This window comes from Colius striatus, chromosome 7, assembly GCF_028858725.1.
Source record: "Colius striatus isolate bColStr4 chromosome 7, bColStr4.1.hap1, whole genome shotgun sequence".
NCBI classification, from domain to species: Eukaryota; Metazoa; Chordata; class Aves; order Coliiformes; family Coliidae; genus Colius; species Colius striatus.
The window spans coordinates 43,270,785-43,290,671 of NC_084765.1; the positions used below are offsets into that span (position 1 = coordinate 43,270,785).

At 47.6% G+C, this 19,887-nt stretch overlaps 1 protein-coding gene across 3 annotated transcripts in view; it reads left to right on the forward strand.

Moving 5' to 3' along the window:
* Positions 1–19,887, forward strand: part of IGDCC4 (immunoglobulin superfamily DCC subclass member 4) — a 96,720-nt gene that overhangs the window by 15,290 nt on the left and 61,543 nt on the right. For all 3 annotated transcript variants that reach the window (XM_061999974.1, XM_061999976.1, XM_061999975.1), the window contains exon 2: positions 18,665–18,994. In XM_061999974.1, the coding sequence (XP_061855958.1) occupies positions 18,665–18,994 (330 nt within the window). The remainder of the gene's footprint in view (positions 1–18,664; positions 18,995–19,887) is intronic.

The window sequence follows — 19,887 nt, forward strand, 5'->3', positions numbered from 1 at the left end:
CTCCCCCAGCTCTAAGTCATTGCGGTGACCTCTGCGGAGATGTGTGTTGAAAGGGACCCATCTCCTGTGTTTCTTGGTTTCCTTGTCCTGGTTCTCAACTTTTACATGATATATTGAGCTTGTTTCTGGCTGCCTTACACATATGCTGGAAGACCTTGTACCAGCTAAGTTGGACTCTTGGAAGAAATTGTCTTTGCAAAGAGAGCTGTGGCTCGTAATGAAATAGCTTTGCAGTGACATAGTTTCTGTGCTGCAGTGAGTCTCTACTGGTTTTCAGGTCGTTCCTGGGCTAAAAATATGACCCATTAAGACTTCTGGAATAGGATGTAACTCTATTTTAAAGATACTTTTGTTCCTTACATGTTACTGCTCGAGTGACTTAACTGCTACTGCAGCTGGAGACCTACTGTGTAAGATTGTGTTATCTGAAGTGGAAGTTGAGAGAAGAATCAAGTGAGTGTGTTTCTGATGGTGGGACCGTGGTGCTGCCTCGGAGGGCTGGAAGCTGGGAGGCAGGGCTCGGGAGCTACACTGGTGTCTGGTGCTGACTGACTGGGGCTGCTGGACCAGCTATTTCCATTTCTGATCCTCCCTGCCCTCAGATGACAAGAGATTCAGAATTGCACGGAAGAGATTAGCATTAGGAGTTTTACCACCTACTTCATTTGAAACTGGATGCGCTCGAGATGTGTTGAACAAATGGACAGTGGCCTTTCTTCTCCCTGGGGACAGCTTTTACATGGATGGCAAGCTACAGATGGGGCCCAAGGCAGAAATGCAAAATAGACAGGGCAGTGATACGAAGCATTTGGCAGCATCACAGGCTTAAAAGCTCCCTCCCCACGGCTGCTTGATCCTGCTTTCGCAGTTGTGCTGACACAGCTGGTTGTGGGTTGCGCTGTGAACTGGGTGAGCGGAGCTTTGTCCTCAAAACTGTGGGATTAGGGCCTGTGCTGCTGGCACCGTGAAGCTGGCCGAGCCCAGGCCGTCCCAGCATTGGAGGGGTACTGGCTTCAGAACGACTGCTGTGATTACAGAGCAGCGCAGTGGCGAGCTCAAGCAGCTGATTCGTGTTTATAACCCTCTTTTGTTTGCTTTTTGAGGACACAGTTCCCTCCCTTGGCTCGCCTGGCCCTGGTTCGGTGTTGTGACAATGGCAGCATGAGCGTGTAAAGCTCATGTTACATGGAGAGAGTTCAGACTGGTTTGGTTTCAGCACGGGTCCTGTCCCTGAGCTGTCCCAGCACTTTCAGGCAGTTGATGTCAGAAAAGGTTTGGCCCTCCAGTTTGGAGGGGCAGTTCTCCCGTGGTAATGAGTTCAGTGGTGGGTTGAGTGTTTTCTGTAGCTGAAAAGGTCAGATCTGTTGCCTGGGTTATGCAGAAAGGTTTTGTTCTGGAACAGCCTGCTCCTGATCAGCTCCCGTCGCTGCTGAGCTGCCAGGCACTGGTCTACACAGTGTTTTTCCTACATTTACCTCATTGATGAGTGCTGGAGAGGTCACTCTTTCCTACATTTTCCTCACCAGTGAGTGCTGGGGAGTTTGCTTGTTAGGTATGATCATTTAAGGCTGGAGAGTTTCGAGTTCAGATCAGAAACTTGGACAAATGTACAACACCCCTGGTTCTGAGGCTGCCTGACTTGGAGTTTGGTTTTAATCACAAGTTTTAACAAATTGAGTCTATTGAAAACATTCTCAGTGAAACACCCCTTTTGGTTTTTTGCCTTAGAAGCTGTTGACTGTCTTCAAGAAACAATATTTTAATTGAAGCCATGGTAAAAGCAGAGCAATGGTGGTTGTTGTAAAGCTTCATTTATTAAACAGCCTTGTTTGTAATGCAAAGAAAATCTGGAAAAGGAGGGGGAAAGACTCAAGGCTTTAAAACTGTCAAAATAAAACCTACAACTTTGAAGTCTTAAAATACTTTGGGAAATGCTGAATGGTTTTTTTAACTGGTTATATGGAACAGCTGAACTGACTTAACTGGAACAAAATTAGAGGAACAAAGAGGTTTTGTTTCCAGAGTGTATTCTTTGCCCTTTGTCAGCGCTGTCTGGCTTATGCTCCCAGTTAGCTACCCAGAGCAGGTCACTGTCAGCTTCCCCTCTTTGGTGAGACTTTCCACATAACCAGCCCACAGTAATATGCCTGTAAATGTGTAAAAATCGCAGGAAGGTTCAGGGGCAAGAGCAGAACCTGAGCCTCCTGTAACTGCTGTGTTCTTTTCTTTGAAGAGGTCTGAGCCTCATGTTGATGGTTCCTCTTGTCCAGTGCCACGTGGTAGTGCTGGGTCTGAGGATACCACAGGCTAGCAGGGCTTCTCCTGGCCCGTGATTGATATTGCATCCTCTGCAGTTGGACCTTCTCAACACTGTCTCAAAGAAAGAGACTTGCCTTCCGTGGAAGATGCCCTGAAAGTCTCCCAGTGAACACTTCCCATGTACATAGCAGCTTTCAGCAGCAATGTGCGATGGTTTCTATGCACGTGGGATAGCATGGTAGCTGGTGCACGGGCTCTGGGAGGTGCTCTTGTGTTCTGTTCTTCTGTCATTCAGGGCTATTTGCATGAAAAGGGGCTCTCTGCAGAGTCTGTATTCTATTGGGGAAGGAGAGACAGCAGGAAGAGATGAGCAGCTGAGAAAGGGAGCTCTTGTTTCCATGCAAATCCCCTCTAAAGAACAAAAGAGGGTGAGAAGCTCAGAGGTGGGATCTGCAAGCAGAAAGGCTCTGGTTGTTTTCAGTGAAGCATCATCGGGTCTATATGAATGTAATTTTTACACAGTTGTGTCCTGTGGGTCTCATGGGTGAGGCACAGATGCTGCTTTTGTTTTGAACTTGTGTAGGGCTAAATCCTCTGCTCTCAGTCTGTGGGAATTTTGCTGCTGACTTCACTACACTAGAATTAGGGCTTCTAGGGGCTGCTGCTGAAGAGTGGTGCAAGTTACCTGGTCTTCTCAAGTACCTGCTTGTAGAGGAGGTAGGATGCAAAACAATACACAAGCTGCCTTTTTGCCCCTGTGAAATACTCCCTGTGGCTGACTCCAGGGATCATGAAGCATGTTTCATTAGTTTTAGGCCTGCCCTGTGATTTCTTTCCCAGTGCATTGGAGAGAGCTTATTTCTCTTTCCTTGGCACCCAAGGGTAACGGGAAGCTGTCAGAGGATGGGAAGCCCTGTGTTCCAGCTAAGACCAGTTGCAAAACAGCATTATGAATGGCAGCCTCACTGGAGTCGCCTTGAGCTCTCAGCACTGCCAGGCTTGAAGGTCTTTGAGCAGAGGTGGGATTGGAGATAAGGACAGTCTCACGGTGGGCTTGAATAGATGTGGCAATGGCAAAGAGCTCTTGGGGACACATTGGCATTCACTGCAGCAGGCAGCTGGGGTGGGTTGAGACTTGGCTGCCTGTCCCTGTGATAGAGAATACCAGCTTGATAGTGCAGGTAGCAGGAGCAAATGTGTGGCTGCTTCTTCCATCACTGCCTCGAGCAAGTCACAAACCTCTGTTCATCAGCGTTCATGTCCTTTTGACCTACAGGTAAGGAGTTACTTGCAAGCCAGTGCACTGCCTGAGCAGATGCAAGCTGAATTTAGTGGCTTGCTTAGAAATTGCAAGATGTCAGAGAGGTTAGGCTCATTACCAGATCTCATTAATTCTGTGGAATACCCTGTAGAGACTGTATTAATATTCTCATTCTGTTGACATATATTAACATATATAATAGTTGTATAATTGTTACTAATAATTATGATAATAATAAGCTCCTTCTCTCAGATAATAGTCAAAATGGATATTCAGAAGACCCTGTAGGTACTTTTAAATCACAGTTGATGGACAGGAAGGTGCTGCTCTGTGTACAGTGTGATGAGAAGTGTCAGGCTTCTGCCTGGGAACAGTGTGAATCTGGAGGTCAGATTTCATAGGTACAGTTTAATCTGGTTGGTTGGATCAGGCAGTTTGTGTCATGAAGTTCCTGTGCTTTTAGCTGGAAATTACTGTTTCCTATCCTGGCATTTGCGGCCATTCAGCAGAAGCACCATAATTTGATGTGTGTGTGCTCCTATGGCCTTGCCCTGGTGCAAAAGTAAAAGGACATTGCTTAAGTCACCTTCAGCCTAAAGCATGGATTTGGAGAAGCCCATTCTACTTTGCTCTGCAGAAGGATCACTGTCAGCAATAGTATCATCTGGAGATGTCCCTTCGTAAAGCTCTCTAACTCCAGACTTTTCAGATCACTGCCTTAAGTGAGATGAAGCTCTTGGGGAGGTGTGTTGCCTTTGCCTATATAGGTACTACTCCACTGGGCCAAATCTTGCCATTAATTATAACAGAAAACTGATTTTTAGACCATTAAAAGAACTCTTAGACACATGAAGCTTGAAAGGTTCTGAACTGAACTGTGTTCTTCTGTTCTCTTAAATACACAACCTGTTAACAAGCACATGGAGATGCACAGTGGTTACAGTGCAAGGCTTGGCTCAAAGGATACAGCTCTTCTTAGACTAAGAAGACTTTTAAGAGACTGTTACCCTGTGGCCAGATACAGGGTGGCAAAGCAGCATGACTGTGGCAAGGTTCTAATATTCAGGATTGTCCAGATTAACTTTTCAAGACAGCTTTTACTAATGCAAATTGGCAGCCACTATGTTGCAATGAAGAGCAGAAATAACCAAATACCAAATGCTGACTCGTGAAGGGGAGTTGTCTAAAGTGCTTTGTGTTGCAAAATTTCATGAAAATGGTTTTGAAATGTTGTGCTGCATTTACCTTCCAGAGTCTGAGGCCAGTCCTGCCAGCTGGCAGGTGCTGTCAGCAGCGCATCGTCCTGGAGATGGTCAGGGTGAAGCGTGTGTGCTAGAACATCCCGTCCGTCTCACAGAGGTCAAAACAGCATTGTTCCCAGTGTGCCTCCCCCCCCACCAATAAATGAATTCAAAAAGGCTTCATGCAATGCAGGTATAAAAGCCTCCAGCTCAGTTTTCACCCTTTTTTTTTTCTGTGCTGCATTTCCAAATTGCTGCCTTCTCTGTCAAGGAGGCGGCTCTCAAATATATCCTAAGGTGCTGGGTCTGTAGGATCAATGCAAGTTGCATTCAGTGAATGTCTCTCTCATTAAATTCACATTAGTCAGTATAAAGGTGTTTTTCTTCCTTCCTAGCATGACTCCTTTGCTCTGTGTTGTAGTTCCCTTGCATCAGATGTCCAGTGTTAACAGCTTCCATATCACAGAATGTTAAGGGTTGTAAGGGACCTGGAAAGCTCATCCTGTGCAACCCCCCTGCCAGAGCAGGACTACCTAGAGTAGGGCACACAGGAACTCATCCAGCTGGGTTGGAATGTCCCCAGAGAAGGAGCCTCCACAGCCCATCTGGGCAGCCCCTGCCAGTGCTCTCTCACCTCAACAGGGCAGAAATTTCCTTTATGAACTGCTCTTTCAGCTGCTTCCGTTGGTGTCTTACCTGTATTGGGGTTTTGTGGAGGTGTTTTCGTTGGTGTGTTGGTTGGTTTCAACAGCCTGCATTAAAGCTGGATGCTCTTTGCAGCAAGCATCTTGGGCTTCATGTGTATTTTGTGTTTGTGAGGCATCCAGTGCCGTTTTGCCTTGATCTTTGAGCAAGACCACCCCAAGCACATTAATGCAGCCTGGAGTCCTTATCCTGCTAAAGCATAGAGTTTCTGAGTTCCCTGTTGCTTTTTTTTGCCAAGATCCTGCTGGGCCAAGCCCAAAAGGTGAATTCAAACACCACCCAGCTTCTCCAGAACTTTGTTTCCAGCATCAATCTTTGCATCCTCTCCCCTCAGCCTAATTAAAACCCGCTGTAACAGACGCTGTGAAGCCAGCTGCCGTGCTTTGGCAGGTAGCGAGGGCAAGGCAGTGAAAGCTCCAGCTAATCCATCCGTGCTATGAAGTCATAAGAATCTTGTTAATTTTTTTAAAAAGCCCTTGATGCCCACTAATCCGAATCAATTTTCATTTCTTTCATGAAGTCGTGCTTCCATTTAGGCTTCAGCGAAGAATTACAGCTAATTTGTTCGATTTTTATAACAGTATAATTGAAAAAGTGATTTGAATGTCCTGGCAACCATATTCCCTTTCTTTGGTTGTTAATGAAAGAATCCATTAAAGTTAAATGATTTGGGCACAGATTCAAGTTGAATCGCCTGAATATTCTAGGGGAGTGTTTCTGGCCATCTGCTGCTCTGTCATTGGTGTTTGTGTTGTAAATGGGACCGAGAGAAGGACTTCACAGGTCTTGTTTTTGAACCATTAAGCATAAAATATCGCGTTCATTTTCTGATCTCAGTGTAAGTAGTGGAAACACTCAAGAGCTGAGACTGTTTTGGGCTGTGATATCCTACGCTCATAAATACCACTGCAGAGCTCTACTTCCACATCCTTTGCAGGGGATCTCAGCCCTTTGGAATGATTACAGAAGATTCTTCAGCAACATATCCTAAGTTCCTTTTAATGAGAGGCGAGGCAACTGGAAGCAGAGCCTGTGAAGAGGAAAGTGCACGTGATGAAGTGTTTGTCACGCTGGTGGTTCCCGTCTGGTTGCGAGTGGAGCGGGTGCATCCTAGCGCAGGGCCGCTAAGCGCAAACAGAGGCCGCTAATAAATCACAGCAGCTCTTGGCATCGCCTTCCTTCTTTGCATTTTGTTGTGGTGGGTGATTTAGGGCTGTTGGGCCAAGCGGACACTTGGAAACACAAGCCTTGTTTACCCAACCAAGGGCAGAATCAAAGGGCTTGTGTCCCCCTTTCCCTGTCTTCCTCCTTCCTTTGCTGCTGAGCTTTCTTGCTGTCCTTGGTGACACAGGACGTGGATGAGCTGCTGGGAAGCAAAATGGATGATGAACCAGGCCGTGAAATCTACTGGGGATGGCTTTGGCTCTCACTGGGTTTGAAGCCTGTGCCTTGGAGGTGGATGAGTCTTTTGAGTCATCCGTTAAAGCTGGAAATGTGTCCATCTTGTTAAGGACAGCTCAAGTAGCCACCCCTGCATTGTGACCTCAGGCTGCTGAGCATAGGGTTAATACTTACCCACCCAGGCAGGATGGCTCTCCATCTGCCACTCAATGGCCTTGCAATGGGAAAAAAGAAAAGAAAGTTACAGATGGTGTCTTTCATTGGAAATGGCAACTCATAGCCCAGGTTTCTGGAGGCCTTTAAACTGAGGATGTGCTGTGTCCCTCTGCCCCAGAGCTTCACGCTGTGTTTTGCGTGTAACAGTTTGAGTGGCGAAGGCTAAAGACTTACCTGGCAGAGAGGATGGGGCTTATTCACTGGGAGGTTTGACTTCTCCTTTCAGACCTGCAGTGGGGACACTGTTTCAGTCCTCCATGCACCAACTTTTCCCAAGGCTTGAAATTGTATCTGATGGGGTTTTTTTTCTCCTCCTCTGTAAGGTGGTGAGAAAATCACAGAATCTACAGGGTTGGAAGGGGCCTGGAAAGCTCACCCAGTGCAACCCCCCTGCCAGAGCAGCACCACCTAGAGCAGGGCACACAGGGACTCATCCAGCTGGGTTCGAATGTCTCCAGAGAAGGAGCCTCCACAGCCCATCTGGGCAGCCTCTGCCAGTGCTCCCTCACCTCTACAGGGCAGAAATTCTTCCTTGTGTTTCTTTGGAACCTCTTCTGTTGCAGCGTGTAAATTAAATACTGTCAGAGCTGAACATTTTCCAATTTCTTTGTATTTGTATCTTTGGAATATACAAAACCATTAACCAGAAAAGAGCTACAAAATATACTTTAGATTTTTAACTATAGCCCAAAGTGGAAGGATCTTTATGTATTTTACTTGGTAATATTAATTACTGGTTAAGTGGCTATTCTCAGGAGACATGATACTGAAGCTTGTATCGTGCTGCATACTTTTAGCTTTCTCAGGCATGAAGAGATTGAAAATGTATCCTAAAAACATGCTAAACCTAAACAGTTCAAGTGCAAAAATAGGTAAGGTTGTAACAGGAGATCTTGTTTCAGACTCCCCTGGGCTGTTTGCAGATCAAACACCTGTATATGATGCATGAAATAAAATCGGGAACTTCCGCGCCTACGAGAAGCGAAAGGACTGGGCTTCCTTTGCAACATGGGTGAAAAATGCAGGAAGTAGTTATGTGCTTAAATATTGTCTGTGAAATCATGCAAACCTGCACCAGTCATTTTAGCATGGTGTAGTCCTTTAAAATGGCAAATATCAGGCTTATTCAGCTCAGGCTGCTGCTCAGCAGCACAATTATAGTCACCGGGACAAATGGGCCTTCTGATGTTAACACCAGCAGATAACAAAAATAGCATTTAATAACTTTCATTAGAGTTAGTGTTTTCTAGGGCTTTGGGGCTTTGCTCTTTCCAGTCATTTACATAATTTGCAGGTACAAGCTGCTGTGCCAGACTGTCCATCTGATTGTCTCTCTGATCGGAGCATATTAATGCACTTGTTTGATGGTCTGTTACCAATAATTACCTTGGATTGCATTAGGAGCATTTCCAACATTGCAGCTGGTCTGTATTTTTCACTAAGTGTATTTCAGGGCCCAATTACAGGACTCTGATGTGTTATTGTTCCAGTGTGCTTGTTCAAGCATGTAATTTTAATATGCCTCTGCACTGTAAATGTGTGAGTGCAAAGCCAAGGCTCTGCCCTGCACTCCTCACGCATCCTGCACTTGCAGCAGCTCCCGAGACATCGTCTCAGCTGTTCCTCATTGGCTTTTTTTTTTGAAGGAGGGAAAGATGACAGCTTGGAGACGGAGGCTTCCTCAGAGCAAAGCCTGGAGTTCAGTGTGCTTAGTGCTTGCCGTGGAGAAGGTGGGACAGAAAGGGACAGAAACAGCTCAGTCTACCCTGGGTTGGGCAGCATGGAGGATAGTGAGGAGAGTTTCAGTGACTGTCATGTGTAAGTCACTTTGACACCTTAAATACCTTTCTAAGCAAGGGAGACTAGTGCTGATGATCAATGTAGGTGGTGATAGCTCTCCCTACTCTGGTCTTGGTAGTGTCAGGCACTCGGGGGAGATGAGCTGAAAAAAAGCTGAGCTTAACAAGTCTAGATGGTGGCTTGCTCTGGACTTGAGCTGCTGTTTTGGGAGCCTTTCTGGGTTCAGAGAGGAGAAAATAAAGGCTTAACCTTCGTGAAAGAGTCAAGCACTTTATTGTTATGATTACCATTGACAATTCAATGTGATGAATAAATTATTACACTTATTGATTTGTTTCATCTTTCTGGGCCATTTGTTTGCAGAGGCTGTCAGAATAACACACATCTCAATGAAACTGAGCTCAGTCTTGAGAGCTGGTTTTGTGTTTATTCCTGTCTGCTGGGCAGCATCTGTACATACAGATAGCATGCTAGGGCAAACCTGATGCTTCTACAGAAGCATGAGAGCAGTTAGTCCTTCCTAGAAATCAGTTCATACTTTACTGGGTTGGAGTCTTTGGGGTCACATGAGCTGTGATGGTGGCTGAAATGAGCAGCTGGACTTGGCTTCAGCCTTAGGAGCATCATAAATGCCTTGAAAAATACTTAGATGGGGACCTTTTCAGCTGTTTTATTTCCTTGATGCCTAGTATACTGGAACAAAAAGATGATATTCATTTACCCAGAGCTTTGGCAGCCTTTGCTTTTATCTAAGTGAGTCTAGTCATTAACCCATTTACCTTAATTACAGCTTTAGATAATATCAAGCTTTTCAGGTACAGACTATAAACAGTGATGCACCATTGCATATGTTTTAGCTGATGTTTCTTTCATACCCTCCCCTTCTCTCTCTCTCGTTTTTTAACTGGGGGTTTGAACAGAACAAAGGCAAGAGGCTCTTGCCCAGCATGGTTCTACAGGGAGAGCTGCGTTTGGAGCGTGCCACGATGAATCAATAAATGATGATTAATGTAACTTTCCAATGGAAGGGCTTTGTATACATGTGAAAATATGTAATGGACCACTGTGAAGTGGATGGGTTGGATCGATGCTCCAAAGCCACAAAGCCTCTTAAAGATTTGTTAGATGCAAAGATGTTTGTAATTAAGTGAAGCAGAGCTGTAGGAGGAGGGTACTTTTGTGTGTGCTCCCTCCACTGGGCTTGTGGTAACTGGGCTCTCTTCTGCCCTTTCCAGGGAGGCACAGCTCACCAGCTGGGACAGATGCACATGATGAGTCTCAAGTATGTTTGCTGGCCTGTGACATTTTGCTCAGAAGATTGTTTGGACCATGACCATCCTAAAGAGCAATGCATCACACTATGAGGTGGCCAAGCCTGTGCTCAGCAGCCAGCTCCAAGGCATTTCCAGGACAGAGCTGAGCTGCCAGTTCTCATCCTGGGTCCTGATGTGTACTGGGGCACTACTGTGCTCCTGAGCCCAAGCTAGGGAGTGACCCTGACACTGCCCACTGCTCCCCTGCAGCTGGGTCTGTGCAGGGGGTGAGGGATCTGTCCTGGCACAGCCTCATAAGACCCGACCCTGTGTCATGAGGGCAGTCATTGAGCGCAGTCACTCGCTGTGCACAGTGCTGCTCTGGCACCTGGCTGCTCATGAAAGGCTGGGATCTGCTTAGTGACAGGGAATGATCTGAGAGTCCCTTGCTACCAGCTGGTTAAATATTCCTGCAGCAGTGGGAGGTGCTGCATTATTAAATAAACCATCTAAGTTGCTTGTATGCAGAATTAGGGTAAGGCCAGCTTCCCACTGGTGAGTGCTGCTCGCTGCTGGAGCTGCTCTGCTGGATGTGGGTAGCAAATGTTAATAAAATGGTCTTTCCTGCAGCCCTGGAGAAAGTTTTAGGAGCCTTTTGTTCCATAGAGACTAAATGAAGGCTGAAGGTGTAACTTTCTTATTCTTAGCTTGTTGGTGTTGGTGTTACGAGGTGGAAAGTTCCAGTAACATCTGGTAACTGAGAAGGGAATGTAGGGATCTTGACCCCTCCATCTCACAGACCTCATTACATTTGAGAGGAAGAATATTTTCAGTTTTATTGTGTCACAGGGAGTCTGAAGACCTGATGCACAAGGGAATTTAGGTGCCCAGTTCCTCTCTCTCAGCCTCCCATTCTGTAGAGATCGTGGCAGTCACCTGCCCCAACCACAGAGCTCCTCCAGTTCTGCTTTCAGTACTAATGTTGCTGAGCACCCAGAAGGCAGACTTTGACTGAGACCTCTGTCCAGATTTCTTTCTGGGTCACCACTTGCCAAGTGCAGTTGCCCTAAAAACAGACTGAGACCAAGCTATTGACTTTTAATTGTCAGTGCATAAAGTTTTCAAGAAGAAAGAGGGCTTTGTGTTGCTTTAATGGGGACACACTGAAGTGTAGTCGCTCTTTGAATTAGACAATGAGAACGTAAAGATTTTCTCCAGCTTTGAGAGCATCTGAAGAGCATCGGCAGAAGGTTACATTGAGCAGAACAATGGCACAGTAGTTGGCTTGCTGAGAGGTAGGAAAACCCTTTGGAAGTAGTAACTCCACTTTTCAGTGCTGTTTGCTCCTGATTGACTGAGATTAATTGTGCTGTTGAGTTCCACGAGTTCAGCATCCAAAATAAATACATAAATTAAGACAGGCGACAGTGCAGAGGCTCAACTGCAGTTCGAATTCCTGCCACCTCCTGTGCAATGTGGAGGGGAGAGAGGAGCCCATTCCTCTCACTGCCTGATAGCCCTCAGAACACACACGATGACCAAGCGCTCCTCTTGCCTCGCCTGAGCTGCTTTCCTTGCTCCTGGGAAGGTTTTCTTTGGCTGGAGCTCTGCAAGGTGCACAAGCCAGTTCCAAAGTGCCAGATGTGTGTGGAATAGGAAATGTGCTGGCCAGGCTCCAGGCTGTGGGACCTGCAGCACAACTGCGTCTCCCCCGGGAAAATCTCTGGCTGCCAAGAACTAGAAGTGATGTCAGCTCTGGAAGTGTGTCAGATTAGAAACCCTTGTACTTTGCACTCTGTGAAGTATTAATCTCCCCAGGCCTGTGCTGTAACGGGTCCTGTCTGGCTTGGTGCAACTTTATTTGTTTTGGGCTGGAGGTGTTTGAGTTTTCGTGTAAGAGCACTGGAAGCTGTCAGCGGTTTAGCTGCCTTGGGTTGGATCCTGCCCTTGAGTTGATCCTGGGGCCTCATTCAGTTGTGCTAAAGCTAGGCCTCCCCCGCCTTGAAGCGAAGGTCTAAGCCCTGTCCTTGCAGGGCTGGGTGTTCATAGGAATGAGCTGTGATTTGTACAAATGATTTGTATGGCCCCAAATCTCTCTCGGTTCCCCCAGCTGAATCAGTTTGTTGAAGACAGTACATCTTCCCCAGACACTACCTTTCTGTCTGCCTTTGGGTGGTGGCTCGGTTGGTGACGAGGTTGTGACTGTGATGGGGAGATGTTGAGGCTGTCCTCACACCATCCAGAGACGAGCCTGAGCTGTGCTGCTTGACTGGGAGAAGTTTATCTCCTGAGTTTATGGCAGTGCCGTGTTTGGAGCTGGGGTATTCACTGCCTGCCTGAACCAACCTGACAGCACTGTGTGTTCTCGTGGTGATGTGCCATTTGGGAGCTGGCAGTAAGTTTATTCAGGACCCACGCTTGGAGGTTATGGATCAGCTGATGCCAGGTGTGCCAGGTGCTCTACATAAAGAGCAGCAGAGATGCACCCCTGCACAGAAGTGCATCCCTTTCGGTCTGTGCCTGAATGTGTTTTTGTTAAAGTAATTATTAAAACACAATTCCTCCTCCTCCCAAAGCCATTTGTCTCCTGTTGAAGAGTAACGTTTTGTTTGCTTGTGCTGTGTAACAGGGCTCAAGGACATGTTTACTGCTGATAGCCAAAGTTTCACCAGAAGAAGCATCTCCCTTGTCTGCATCTTTCCTCCTTAAGTGGTTAAATCCCAGGGAAGAGAAGTAACCTGATGTACAAGGGAGACAGAGGGGTTTTGTGCTCTTCTCAGCTGTCAGTGCAAGCTCCCAACACAGCTACGGGCTTGAAACGTTGCGTGTCTTGGATGTGAAAACATTGCTCTGAGGGTTTTGCCTCTGACCAAGCGAATGCATTGTCAGGAATCTGTCAAACCTCGCTGTGTTGCTAGCTCACACTTCATTTAGGGTTTTGAAATTGCAAAGCCAAGAGAATTTCTTCTTTTTCCCCTTTGCTCCGTGGTAAGTTGGGTTATGCCTGCCTCTGATGTTGGGGAGAGGGGATGATGTGAGTGGATTTTGGCTCTACGTTGAGATATGTGATTTGGGAAGAGAGATGTTGGCTGGTTTAATGTGGATTTTCAGATGCCTGCTTTGGATCTGGAATGCTGGCAGGGACTGTGCTTCCACAGAGGGCAGAGGGACAGCTTTGTGCCTTGGAAGACTTTATGACCTTTGTTCATCTGGAAACACCTTGGTTTTTTATGCCACTCAACAGGAGACTTTTTAATTTACTTCAGCAGACCTGGAGGTGGGTGGCTGGCTGATGGAAGTGGGGAAAGATGGCAGAAAGAGGATATTTTTCTTGTGGGCTGCTCTTGTGTGATTTAGCCTAGGGGCTGACAACATGGGACAGAGTGAAAAAAACCCTGCAGAGCTTGAGTTAAAAAATGTAACTTTTGTGAGAACAAACTGTTTTTAGCTTGCTGCATCAAAGACCCTCTATTTTGAGCAATGTTCTGTGTTTGAATTCATCTGCCTTCCCCCAAACTCTGTAGATGTGAGTGCACATCTATGTGGTGTATATGTCTATGTAAGTGTGCATTTGCACGTACACTTATAACCTCAAAGCCACTACTGTCTGCCTTGGAATAGCTCAGCAGTTTGCTGAGCTTAGTGGAGTTTATACTAAACTCTGCTGGTTACCTGGGACTGGATGGGCACAGACTGTGCTGTTCCTCTCTCCTCACAACTCACCACTCAGCTTTTGGCTTCTTTTTCCCTTAGAAAAGTATTTTGACACGTTCTGCGTTGTGTTGGGTCATTTCTGTGTAGCTGGTAGACAGGGATGCAAAAGCCTGCTTTGAATGTAGATGTGTTATTGCCCACATAGGGCACTGCTATACAGGATTCCCTGGCTTCAATTTGGAGATCTATGAGCTGAAAACTTCCAGTTTGGCAGGCTTTGATGCTTGAAACTATATCCAGGAGGAGCCAAAGGCAAAAAAGGCTCCAAAGCATGGGTCTGTAGCTGAAACACCTGCCTTGAACTGGTGCAGAGAAAGAGCTGCTGAGTTCTGACTGGGAAGCCCACCTCCCTGTTGTTATTGATGCCTGGTGGAGTAGCTGTATTTGCTGTGCGAGGCAGGTGGCTGTTCTGGGGAGTCTTCATTCATTACAGCATCACCTCTGACAGGTAAGAGGGTGAGGGTGAGAGGAGACTGTGCAAGCGTGTGACTGTGTGTTTAAACAGGGTCGTATCCATTTCTGTCACTATACAATGAAGAATGGAGGTTGGAAATAGCAGCTTCTGTAAGCACTTAACATTCCTGATTTCATTTGTCTTTGATCTCACTTGGAGTAATTTTACTCTCTTCTGATCCCTTCCCTTGAAGGGGCTTTTATCTCATTGTCAGGCTTGCTAATTTAGTGTGGTGTTTTGAACCAGACCTCCTCCTACGTTTCCAGAGCCTGGAAGATATATTTTCCTTAATCAAGGACTGTTTATACAGTTCTTTGAACATCTTTGGATAAGAGTTGCAGTGGGCTTTTTGCAGTGCCAACTGTGGGTCCTGGGCTCTGCCGCTCCAACCTCTGCATGTGCAAACAGCCTTTCTCCCAAAAACCCTGCTGTATTTTGGAGCCAAGAAGGCAGGAAGGAGGACTGGATGATTTGGGACAGGTCAGAGCAGCCTGATGTCAATTTGAGGCTTTGTCTGCCCAGCTGGAAGCCTTCCCGGGCTGCATAAAGTGACTGACAGCGTTGTCACGTGTTTGACCTTGTCATGGTCTTCTGCCAGGTGCTCAGTTTGAGCCCTAAGGGTTGTGAGTGTATCTGGGTTTTTACTTGGTTTCTTAGTCTAGAAACATTGCTGGTGCTCTTGGGATAAGGGACAGTAGTTTTAGGATGGTCACAAGCTCCCACTGTTGTGTGGAGCTTTGCATTGCTTGGGGAGGCAGTAGACAGTTGGCAACTGGCTGGATGATGAGGTTGGAATAGATTTCCAGGAAAGGAATGACTGTTACTCTTTAAAGATGTTATTCAGTCCTATGTTTAATCAGTGTGAAGGCACAAAAGAAGCCAACCTCCTCCTGTCAGTAGCCAGTGAGATGGCACTGTCGTGACCTTTGCTCCTGGTGGTGGTGTGTTCCATGGTGAGCAGGCTGGGGCAGAATGGTTGCCTATGAGTTTCAGGCTTCAAATGCATTTCATACCAATGATTGTTTCTCCTGTCTTGGTATAGCGCAGAGAGACCTGAAATAGCTTGTTGGATTTGATGTGGGTGAGCTCTGCAGTCTGGCACTGAGTTTTGTAGCTGTCCTTTTTTTCTCCAACATAGCAACCAGAAGCTTGGATGCAGTCAGGTTTTGACTTTGGGGAAAAGAGCTGGGTGATATTTAGAGATACAGAAACATCATCACATGTTTTGAAAAAGCAAATACTTGTGCTGTGATGCAAAGTATGGAGCTGTCCTAACTCTGCTGCAAAGCAGGTTGAGTTGGTTTTTAAGGGACTCAAGTCTGAGAGGCTGCTAATTGCTTCTTGCTGGTGTGGGAAGCTGCACTGCAGATCTCTGCTCTATTCCTGGCTGCCTGAGCCAGCCAAACTGTCCCCTTGCGCTTCACCTTTTGAAGAGGAGGAGTGTTTTTGGCTAAATGCCGTTTTAATTGCTGTCTGAAGAAAATAGGACAGATATATGGGCTGTTTCCCCAAGTGATGAGCAGGAGAGTGCATGGCGGGGAGCAGGAGCCCATGGAGAGTGTGACGTGGTGGCAGAGGGCACGTGGGACGCCCGGCACGCAGCGCCAGCCCATTCCACGTGGCCGTGCCCACCCAGCCCTGCTGTGGTGTGAGGGCGTCAGTGTGAAGAGTAGGCACGAGCAGCATTGGTGCCTGTGGTGCTGGAGCTGCACAGGAGCTGTTTGAGATGCGTGGATTTGTTGCTGCTGGCAGGGATGTGTGAAGGAGTTGACGTGAAAAAGAGAAAGCTGGAGGCATCAGCTAAGGGGACTGACTTGTGACCTGAGTGAATTCCTCGTCTCCTCAGTCTCTACTTGTGCTACTAAAGACAACACATTTAAGGAAAGACAAAGGATTAAGACTTTAGCCAGCAAAATTTCCACATCTTTTGAAGTAAGCTGTCCATCCTCTACCTCAGCCTTTGCCTTAGCAGCCCTGCCTCCCCGAGGTGGTGTATCCCCACAGCCTGGCTGAGCCCTGTGTGCTGTGCTGCCGGGAGCGGCTGCTGTGGGGAGGGAGATCCCTTCAGAGAAGTGTGTGTGTTGCTGCTTCTCCGTGGATGGGGGTTCTCATGACAGCGCTGCAGTTCCAAGTGTACCTCCTGTCCTGAGCTCAGCTGAGTCTTCTCCAGCCTCAGACTGTCAACCTTCTCCTGTGTCTGTCCATGTCACCCTCTGCACATGTATTTGGTGGTAGCTCTTGTTCTTTGCTTAATTTGTCCTTATTTCATGCAGTTTTTTGTAGCAGCTCTCTTCGGTGGAAGGCTTCCAGTGGCACTGTCATTCCAGAGCATTTGAGGCACCTCTCAGTTTCATGTTCCTCTACTTCTGACCTCGTGAGGGGCCAGCTAGTGAGCTTTATAGCTGACTGGGACCATCAAAGGGCTGTTCTTCCTAGGAGTCATGAACGAGCAGAACTGCCGTTACAGGAGGGTGATAGTCCCTGTGTAGAGGTGTTCCTCAGCTTGCTGCCTGGCCTGAGGTGGCTGGGCAGCAAAGAATCTGCCAGGGCTGTGCTGAATGAAAAATCCAGCAATTACATTGTGAGGTGTGCACTTTGGGAGCCTGGTGACATCTGCTGCTTCATGCTGTGGCTTTTTCCTGCAGGCTCTGAGTTAGCAGTGCAGTGGCACCATCTAAACTCTTAACTCTGGGGACTTGCAGGCAGCTCTGTTTTGGTGTTAGCTGTCCCCCTGTCGTGGAGTGCAGTGTCTGGCTGTTGCCCTGGCTGCGTAGCAGGGTGTGAAACAGGGACCTCTGCATCCTGAGCTTTGGCTTTGAGGGCCGGGAGATTGTCCTCTGGACATGCATGGGACAGGGTCTGTTCTGTCCTGTAACGATGGCAGTCAACAGGCAGGATTCTCGTGCAGCCTCCTCATCACCAAAGAGACAGAGCTGGCCCACCTCAAGCTCTCACTGGTCATTCTGCAAAGGGGCAGTGGTGGCAGAGCTGACCAATTCCCATGCCCATGGGGGCTCAGGTGGGCACCAACCCAGCCCCACACACGGACAGGGTCAGGCTCCTCCTCTCAGGGGCACCTGAAGTTCCCGGCACGTGCCTTGAAAGAATTCCATGTCCCTGCATGTGTAATTCTGCGTGTCATTGCCCCTAATTGCATGCTTAACACACACTCTTTTAAAATGCAACCCTTTTATCAGCAGTAGGTAGTGGCAGGTTTAATAGGGTGTTTGAATTCCTATAAAATTAATCTGTAGCCTTCTGCGATAGGAGACGGGCAGGGAGCCATGTGGTTCATATCCAGTGTTGATAAACTTGTTATGGAGGCAGGAAACATTTCTGATTGGAGCAGTGACAAAATAATTTGGAGCAGAGCCATAAAAAGAGTGGATGGTGATGGTTTGAGCACAGCAGAGATTGAAATTGCTGGTGTGTGGAAGCAGTGCTGCCAGCTAACATTGACTTAGTGTCTCTGGAGAACTCTAATGGCAAATGCATTTTATTAATGGCAATATTCTTGTAGGAAATGCTGAGCCTTGTTTCACAGGTGGAGCTCTCCTATGAGTACGTGGGTTTGGAGCTCAGCCAGACCAAGGCTTCCTCTTTGGTTGCTGCTGGTCACTGCTCTGGCCTCCAGCTGCAGAGGCAGGTTGCCTAAGGGCATGTTCTGGGTGCCATCCACTTGCAGCTGGAATATCCTTCTTTGATGGGGAAGTGCATCCATCCATTCTCATTCTGGATTCACCTATATGGGATAAAACTCTCAGAGACAGCAGGTCACATCTTCAGCCATTCTTTTGTTGTCTTTCCTTTGAAATGAGTTTCCCAGTACATGAACATCAGTGGAAGATGTTTTCTTTCTGGATTCCCATCTGGGCTTGAGCTCTTACTGCTAGGTCTCTCAGAGGGATCACTGCCATAACCAAGTTGTCATCATGGGCACTGGGGTCCTGAGCTGGGCTTAAACACCTTTGCTTGCCCTTAGTTGTCTTGTGGGGGTTGATCAGCCCCGAAGGAGGCGCTGGTAAGCAGACAGGGGAGGCACGGGCAGCCATGGTGCTTGGGACCCTTGCTCCATCTTCTGTGCTTGCTTGTAACTGTTGTTGTCACTTCACCTTCTTCTCTGCTTGAATCCAGCATGGGAAAAACAAGTGTGGACAGAAGGAGGGGTGGCAGAAATGGTTCAGGGTGTGCAGCCCTAGGGATGTGTGATAAAGAATGCAGTGTACAAGTGTCAGGGCTGAGTTTCCCCTGCTCTTTCTAAGCTCACTCATGGAGAAGTGTGCTTCCTTCGCTGTGTAAAGCTGGGATGTGATGAACCAAGGAAAGCAACCCCCACTGCAATGCTGTCTTTTCTTTTCAGGGAGGCTGTTGGAAGGGGATTCTCTGGAGCTGAGCTGTAGTGCTGGTCCCGCAAAGGTGATACTGGAGCAAAATCAAGTCGTGGTTTTGGACTGTAACCTGGCCCCTGTTGAGCAGGTGATCAATATCACATGGAAGAAGAATGGGTTTCCATTAGTGGAGCAGGAACATCTCCGCGTGCTTCCGAATGGATCGCTCTTCATCTCATCCCAGGTCGTGGCAAAGGACAGTAAATATCCTGAGAGAGCTGGTGCTGAGGGTAATTACTCCTGCGTGGCTCACAGCTCCCTGGGGGCTGTCACCAGTCAAACGGCTACAGTCAGACTTTCAAGTAAGTGTTGAGGGTTTTTGTTCAGTTTCTTCCCCCCTCCCCCCTCCTGGTGTTTATACAGACCATCTGCCTCCCAGAGAGTGTGAGAGAAAGTGTTTGTGAAGAGAAAAATCTATTAATGATGTGTAAGTGGGATTTGGGATAGTCCACAAATAAGCAGTTGTGTCTTACTGTTAAGATCCTCTGTAGCTCTCCCAGGTAAGTGCCATCAGCCAGGAATTAAAACCAGGCCTTCTTCACTCTCCAAAAGACACTGCTTGTTTTTGTAGAGAACCTGACACTTGTCAGCGCTGGGTGCAGCACACGCTGCCTGGGCACGTGCCTGTGGGGCTCTGGCTGTGACAGCTCTGCCTGTCCTGGGCAAGAGGATGACAGGCTCATTGTCCCAGTGACAGGGGTAAAGAGCACTGCCCTAAATCTGTGAGCACTGGCTGAAGCTTAAGGGGTTGGGAGAAAGCACCTATCGCCTTCCCTCAGCTTGAGTCACCTCTGGCTGGTGTGTGCAGGAATGCACCTTCATTCCTTGCCTGGGGACAGCTGGAAGAACTGGTTGTGTCTGGGATGGAGACACACCCCAGGGGTGGCAGTGGGTGGCCTACAGCTCTGTCCAGCTCATGATCTGCCCTGACTGAAGAGTGGATACACTGCCATGGGAATGTGGGTGGTTGCCTGAGGGGCAAAAAGTGCTGACAATAAGGCAGGCTGTACTCAGGGGGTCCCAGTTCCCCTTTGTCCCTGTTCTCAGTAGCTTAGATCTTTAACAGGCTTACAGGGGCACCTCCTGCTCTCCCTGTTTAGAACGTCTGGTGACTTTGATGGCTTTAGTGTGTCTGAATGTGGCCTTACCAGAATACTAAAGGCTGGGAACTGATGCACCAAGGAAGGCTGTGGGA